The 8,059-nt window shown below is 41.2% G+C and overlaps 1 protein-coding gene across 10 annotated transcripts in view; it reads right to left on the bottom strand.

The window, feature by feature from the left end:
* LOC148032004 (uncharacterized) overlaps nucleotides 1-7,098 on the bottom strand; it is a 35,497-nt gene extending 28,399 nt beyond the window's left edge. For 4 of the 10 annotated variants that reach the window (XR_015691558.1, XR_015691557.1, XR_015691556.1 and 1 more), the window contains exons 1-5: nucleotides 6,832-7,079; nucleotides 6,696-6,748; nucleotides 6,041-6,124; nucleotides 171-221; nucleotides 7-87 (exon numbers count right to left, since the gene is read on the bottom strand). Coding sequence is in view for 2 of the 10 variants with exons in the window: in XM_087682613.1 (XP_087538739.1) it covers nucleotides 7-87; nucleotides 171-221; nucleotides 6,041-6,124; nucleotides 6,696-6,748; nucleotides 6,832-6,922 (360 nt within the window). In the remaining 8 variants the exon portion in view is untranslated. Of the gene's footprint in view, nucleotides 1-6; nucleotides 88-170; nucleotides 222-6,040; nucleotides 6,125-6,315; nucleotides 6,525-6,695; nucleotides 6,749-6,831 lie in introns of those variants that run through there. The other 6 variants (XR_015691560.1, XR_015691559.1, XM_087682614.1 and 3 more) reach the window with 3 other exon arrangements.
* Nucleotides 7,099-8,059: the final 961 nt, after the last annotated feature.

Genomic DNA, 8,059 nt, shown 5'->3' on the forward strand with positions numbered 1-8,059 from the left:
ACATACCAAATTAGGTGCTTCTAAGACTGAGAGGTACAGCATGGGACTTGTATTCATCACAGCAGTTAATGCTGCACATGCATTTCTCTGCACCAAATTCCAATTCCACAGGTTACATGCGAGCTTCATAAGTGACTACAAATAGAGTTATGAAAACTTCTTCCCCAAACCTTAACATGGAATGAGTAGCCACCTTTCAAAAGAGAAATCAATGGCCGCACCTGCCATGAAAAACACACAGATTTCCTTTAACAGATAGGTCTATAGAAATGCGAAATGTATACCTCCTTCAGCAACATATTCATGCAAAGTGTGCAAAGTGCAGTGAACCCTCAAATGTGCAACATCACAAGGGTGTAGTGAAAGAGACGAGTGTCACTACAGTCGTCATTTTGCTCAACACTTGTCATTTCCAGCAAACACTTGTAACTTGTAGCCTCTCCTTTCCACTTTTGAGTTTGTGCCCGTGGTTTGCTCCAATAAAATCCTATAAAGGGGTAGGAGCCCGTTCCCCTCTCATCATAGTATCGTCTCAAAATGTTGGGCCAAAAAGAAAAGAAATACCAACCAGCTGTCCCATGTCCACCAAATGAGATAACATGGAGAGGATCAAATGGGTCACCAAGGCAAAGAACAAGGGACTCAAAGGGCAGCCCTGTCTAACTAAGCACACGAGTAAATGGCTTAGTCCATCATTCAACAAGACCCGCAAAGAGGCATATGTACTATCAATGAATATCAAACATAGACATGCATGGACCAAAACCCATAACATGTACAAGATCTCCCACCAAAGACCAATCCAAGTAATCAAAAGCCTTTTCAAGATCCAACTGAACCAGCATGACCTCCTGCTTAGATGCTTAGCATAATCAATGACCATCTGAACATTCAACACATTATGCAATATATTCATGCCCTTGATAAATACGTACTGAGGGTGAGGGAACTTTTAGAATCAGCTCGATAACTCCTACCTTCCATGATACAGGCATGATCCCAATCTCCCAAACCTATTGGTACATGGCTGTCAAGAGTTTTGCCACACTAGTAGCATAAGCTTCAAAGAATTCATTGATCAAACCATACCATTTTGGACTTTTGTCCTTGGGCAAATGCAACAAAACATTCATAATCTCTTCCTTGCAAAAATCACTATGCAAAGTATCATGAATGTCTAGCCACACCTGATCCCCGAACAAGGCAAAGAAAGCCATTCGGGCATGGATGATCTGCTGAATAGAAGGAGATGAAGAGCTAAGATGGTCTAGAAAATAGTCTTTCCACATATGCACAATGGACTGCCGATCTATATGTTGAGAAATGTGCAATCACATCCACTATAGCCTTTTTGTAAGGAACAACAAGGCAAAGAAACACATTGTAAATAAAGCCTTAGACTAGGTCATGTATGCATGGTTTATTAAAACCACAGTTGGTGAATACCATGGTCACTTTCTATCTTTTTCCACCTACCAATACCATCTACTGTAAGCCTATAAAAGGCACTCATCTCCACACTCATTTCATCTATCATTATCATTCAATTGTACTTACATTATGCTTGGATAATATCAATTGTTCTTCTTTGTCATTACTTATGCCTCATTATGATTGTTTATTTGCTCATCAGTGATCCTCCTTAGCATGCATTCTCAATATTTTAACATGGTATCAGAGCTGGTTTCAAGCTAATGAGTCATTAGACCACTGATTGGGTCATTCCAGTTTGAATTTTTGGCTCCCTCCACTTTCCCATGAATCTCTCACCTACCTCCATAGCCACCCATCTCTAGTGGAGGGCTTGAATCTCTCAAACCATGCCCTTTCAACTCGTACTTTCTTTGGGGAAACTCTTCCTTTGCTCTAGACGCTCCTCCCTATCACCTCAAAGCCCGACATTATCACCTCTCTACTCCAACATTGTGGCTGTATCAGCCTGCTGCCCAGAATGCGCCTACAACCTGTTGATGCCACGCCTGTAGTCCACGATCTTGACAGCTACAATGGGGCTTTGAAAGCCCATGAGATAGGCTTTCTATCCATGAAAAAAATTTGGGAAATGATCAAGTCTACGTGCTGCACGAACTAAAAACACAGTCGCCTATTGTAACCCTAACAGAGAAGCCATAGCTCTTTCAACTCCAAGCTTCTATTTCACTCCATTTTTCTCTTCTGCCACTCAAGCCACAATGTTACCACTCAAATATCATTGGATTTGGCATACATTCTCATAACAAATCATTGAGGAAGGGAGATCTTGCTAACTTCTTTGGCAAGATTGAAGCATAGTCAAGCATAGTGTCTCTTGACACTGATCTAGTGACTCTTGTCACTGTGTCATCTGACACAATCAGCTTTGCCTCTCATCAAATCTGAGTTTTTGTGCTACTCCAGCATCAAATCAAGAAGGGGAAGATTTAGACCTACAAGATATTAAAGGCCTCAAATATCTTTGAAGATTTCAAGTTCAAAGGGCATACTAGTCACCTAGTATCTCTTGATACTAATCACCTAGTGCTTCTTGGAACACTTGTGCTCAACTCTCTTGCTGTTGAAATCTGAAATTTTTGGAGCTGATTTGCTGCTGATCTTGTAACCTCAACATGGGCAAGGACTCACTGATAGCTCGCGGTTCAACGGTGTCGGATTCCATACATGAAAAACTAGGATCAAACTGATCCTAATGAAGAAAGGCTTGTGGTCAATCACAAGTGGTCAAGAAAAGAAACAAAGGGAAGCTGCACTTTCAATCATATGGGATAAAAATGATGATGAGGCTCAAGCTATTATCAAGCTCGAACTTGATGACAACTACATTCATCATATTGATGATTATGAAACCTCTCAAGCAACATGGGATCGATTAGAAACCCTGTTTGAAGCTCACTTAAAAACCTCCAAATATGGCTTACTAATTGAATTTTTTAGGCTTGACATGAAAAGTAACACCTTAGTTGCAACTCATTTGAATTATATGGAAAGTTTGTTGACACAACTTACAAGAATCAACTTGAAAATGAATGAAGACATTTGCATTGGAGTGTTTCTCAAGAGTCTTCCACCTAAGTTTAATAACGTGTCCACCACATTAATTAACATGCCAAAGCTGAAGCTTGTGGATATCAAAGCAGCTCTCCTGGAAGAAGAAAAGAAGATCAAGAGCAAGGAAGAAACAAGCATCCCAAGAGGAGACCAACAACTCCTCTATGTGAAAGGAAAGAAGAGCATAGTCTGTGATTTTTGTAAGAAAACTGGGCATATTGAGAAGTTTTGTCATGCTAAGAAAAGATCTCAAAGAGCATATCTTGCAACAATCAAAGAAGACGAAGACAACCATGGAGAAGAAGAAGAAGAAGAAGAAGACACCCAAAAACAAAGGATAGGACTCACCAGTCCCTCTTTTGTAGCTCATTTTCGGATAGACTTTTAAAAGTTTTTAAATATGGACTTGCCTAATGTTCTTACCATAAGCTCCTATACTCCTCATACAACCTTTCCACACTACAGCCTCTACACACTTAGTGAGGCCTTGTGACAGCCTCTGGCTTTGTATGGTTGGTTCTTTCATGTCTACATTTAGCAAGGTTCTACTCACGACAGGCTCTATATACTCTGTGCCTTTCTTGGTTGTGATTGAGGAGGGTTGTTGAGAAATGTGCAATCACATTCACTATAGCCTCTTTGTAAGGAACAACAAGGCAAAGAAACCGCAATTGGTGAATACCATGGTCACTTTCCACCTACCAATACCACCTACTGTAAGCCTATGAGAGACACTCATCCCCACACTCATTTCATCTATCATTATCATTTAGTTGTACTTACATTGTGCTTGGATAATATCAGTTGTTCTTCTTTGTCATTACTTATGCCTCATTATGATTAATCCTCCTTAGCATGCATTCTCAATATTTTAACACCATAACCATGTGACCATTTGCATGTTGAAGTCTAACAATATTCTCTTGGACAAGAGAGACGTGCAATCCTCGAAAGAATTTATGAGACTCGCATGAAGCATCCTGCAAGTTCTTGGTCAAAGTTTTCAATTTGGCTTGCTAATACAATCTCAAATGGAAATGTTGAATGAGATTCACCAGCCTTGTAACCAATGGAAGCAAAAATAGATCATCCAATGAATCAAGCAGTAAGAAGCAAACCAAAACCAAGATTTCTTCAACAACCTACCAATGCTACCTACAAAGAGAGACATGATAAATGCCATTATGCTGGACAACCCTCTACACATTATGGATCAGTTGCTCAAAAGAGTCACTATTCCTAGAGGGAAAATCAAGTAAAAATCTAACAACCAATTGTCCCATATAATCGTTTAAAATTGGATGTTGCAAATAAGATGAAATAAGATGCCAAGGTAGCCATCCCAAAAATTGCACAAAAGTACAAGAGTGAATAATTTAGCCACTATAAATGTAAATAATTTATGGCATAATTTTAAATAGCTTAATAATGTGCACTCGCCCCATATAGTATGAATTACAATGCTACAAAATTTGCTAGCACAATGTGTTTAGCAAAGCATAGCCATCCCTACCAAATTGCATCACTCATCCCATGTAGTATGAATCACAATTCTACAAACATTGCTGGGCTTTCACAAGGAATCTGTTTAAAAAAGGATAGCCATCTCCACCGCATTGCATCTACTCCAGATGCTAAGTATACTGAGCCTTTTTAAGAGGCTTCATTTATATAGCTGGGGCACAAAGCCACAATGTCCTTTCCTAAGAAAAAGGAACCATGCTTCTTGCAAGGAGCAGCTGGTCAATAGGTCACCCCTGCTGCTAGTGGAGTATGCCAACAACTCACCACTATCTAAGACCACAAAGCAGTGCCCTATCAAGATTGTTCACAAGCAGCCCACTAACACTCCCACTTGTTGGTGACAAATATACCTTACCACATACAAAAGATACCCTGTCAGCTAGACTCTTCAAGACCGGCAGAGCGGATGTAGCACTTGATAAAGTGAATCTGTTTTTCTGCTGCAATGCAGCTGTGAGGCTTAATGGAAGAGACTGCGACCACTTGGCACTAACCAGCATACAGCCAGATTTCCAGCCTGATGCCAAGCAGGCAGGCAGGACTAACATGCAAACATGTCGACAGATGAGACAACGTGGGATGATGATGTGGCAGTTAATTAGGACTCTGCCAAAGTGGCAGGTCACACTGCAGTTCAGACCTGAAACAGCAGGTGCAGTTCAGATCTGAGACAGAAGGTTGGCCTGTGCAAACCTGCCTACAAAACAGAAATTCAAGCACGTGTAGGACAAATTTACATGCAGGCTTTTGTACCCCCACATCTCTGTGATTCTACTCAGCCCTCACATCATTGCACGTACTTTGCAATAATAGGGATCAAGGATGCCGTTTAAACATCATCCCATACCGCATCTTGGAATTCTTGGTTTGAACAGTGAAGATGGTTTATCCTCATTGTTGATTTACATGCTGGTGAAGTAGGACAGCCTGATGGATTGAGCTTGGCCATACGCACCAGTTAGCCAACTGCACTAGTCTTTGCTCACATTGTTTCTGTGTCCACAAACTGGTTACCTGAGCCATACACTCCATGAAACAAATGCTGCCTGCTAGCCACCAGACCTACACACGAGTACTTGGCCATGTTGTTCATCCTTTAATGTGTCCATAAACTGGCTAACTAGGCCATCTGCTGCATAAAACCAATGCTCTTATTGATCGCCAAATAAATCTCTTTCCCAGACCTGACAATTGATCTGGTGCTGATTGGAACCAGCACTTTCAGAAATGTTAGAGCCACCACTATTATGGAACAAAGATGTTGGTTGATTCAGAAAGATTGTGCATCTCTCAGATTGGCTACACCATTGTTGTGTATGAATCATCCCTACTCTTCCACCTACTACTTTTAACCAAATTGTTAAAATCGAAAAATCGACAGAATTGCGGCCTAAAGTGAATTTTGGAGACAGCAAAATGTAAAAATAAGAAAGGCTTTAAGCGTTAAAAGAAAAGCAAGTTGTATACTTACAGAGTGAACAAGATGAGGCTCAGCTTCGGGCAATGTTGATAGCATGACAAGAGATGCTGCTGCCTTCATTACAGTGTCTTCATCCTAGAGAGAGATGGATCATTAAGAATGTCACTCCTCGATGCAACCATGAAATAATACAACTATGGCCATCTTGTAGCCAGCTATGTATCAGTGAAATGCCTATGTGATAACTAAAGCAGGAGGATATCAAACAGTATCATACATGAGCCCCACAAGTTGTACATCAATTAATACCAGGCAGGATTACATACATGTTGGAAGTTTTAGCCATTTCAGACTGTAAAGCCACAACACACAGCCTATTTGATCTTCATGTGCAGCCAATGAAAGTACTGGCTAGCCAAGGCCAAAGTCCGTTGTATGCCAAGGTGCCCCGTGCTATCAGCAGGGCACTGTCCATTTGCTCTTCATGTGCAGCTTGGCTGACCAAGAACAAAGTCTGGTGTATGCCAAGGGTGTCCTGCGCTCAGTGCATCCACAAGCAAAGGAACAAATTTGAAGTCCTTACATGCCTAATCCAGACCCCTCTTAAACTTGGCTTGTCAAGACCGATCATATGCGCCACACGCGGATTAGGGGCATATGCAGATTTCCAGCTTAACATTTGTCACAGAGAGGAGGTGAGCCTAACCTCAGAGTGCAGGTTTTGGATGTCTTTTTGAACCTCGCGTACGACATCCTTTGCTGCACTAAGCAATCGGGTAAATCGATGAGCAAGGGCGGGCCATTCTGGGGCACGAGACTATCAATCGATAGAAGATGCTTACGAGGAAGGGGTGGCGATGGTGATGGCGATGAAGCTGCTGCCGCTGTGGTGGTGGTGGTGGTGGTGGAACAAACGGGTAAAGCTGTTGCCATGGTCTCCTGTATGGGCTCGGTGGATAAACTTCGGAGACCTGCACAAGATCAAGGAGATACATGTGGCCTATAGGGAGTCTAAGGGCGGGTTCACAGTAGAGCGGGCCGACGGACCGTGAATGATCCATGTTGGATTCCTCTCACAAATAGCCGAATAAAGATAAGCATTGTCTTTACGGGTGTGAAAAACTGTTGTCGACCAGTCGGTAAGGCAACCTAAGTTACTTCTACATGGGACAAGTTCAAAGCCATTGCAATTCACATATATGTTTCTTTACTTAGTGTCCTAATCAGCGCTTTCCATTAGGAGCAATGCAAGCACAAGTTAGTAGGGCACGTCTAAGGTTATGGTATTTAAAGCACCTCTCTCTCTCTCTCTCTCTCTCTCTCTCTCTCTCTCTCTCTATCATTCCCATTAGCTATACCCCAAACGCTAAACTTACTTCTTTTACTATCTATACTATCTCTAATGTTTGCCCAAGAGCAAAAGTAACACCTCATTCTCACATATTATTTTTTTGTGACAATGTAATAATGCAAATATTGCATGTTTGCGAGAGGGGAAAAAACAAGTGAATCTCAATGTAGATTGCATGTACACAAAAGCAACATAAAATAAGCATCCAAATTATTACTTAGTCTCCAAATAGTTTTATTGTCCAATCATTGCTATCAAATGATAGCAAGTGTCCTCATTTCCGTAGGAATGGGCAACGAAATTTTAGCTGAAGCATCACATGTGGACTTGACTTTGTTACAAAACATGTTACATGTGCTACAACAATGCAACACAACAATTAGCAAGAGAGCAATTTATGAACACACCAAACAACAAAACCAATTACAATGAAGGCAAAGAAATACCTTGGTTGTTTGATATCTATAATTAGTTGATGCTACATAACTAAGCAACATAAGTCATGACACTTCCATTGTTGCCACTGAGGAGGAATCCTCCTCGAGTGTGATCAAGACACAATGTGGCTGTAGATAGGGAGTGTCACATAATAACACAAGTCATAACTAAGCAACACAAGTCATGACACTCCCGTTGTTGCCCCACTGAGGAGGAATCCTCCTTGAGCATGATCGAGACACAATGTGCCTGTAGATAAGGAGTGTCACATAATAACACTA

The sequence above is a fragment of the Lygodium microphyllum genome, chromosome 8 (assembly GCF_053477565.2).
Source record: "Lygodium microphyllum isolate KBCC chromosome 8, Lygodium_microphyllum_v1.1.10, whole genome shotgun sequence".
NCBI classification, from domain to species: Eukaryota; Viridiplantae; Streptophyta; class Polypodiopsida; order Schizaeales; family Lygodiaceae; genus Lygodium; species Lygodium microphyllum.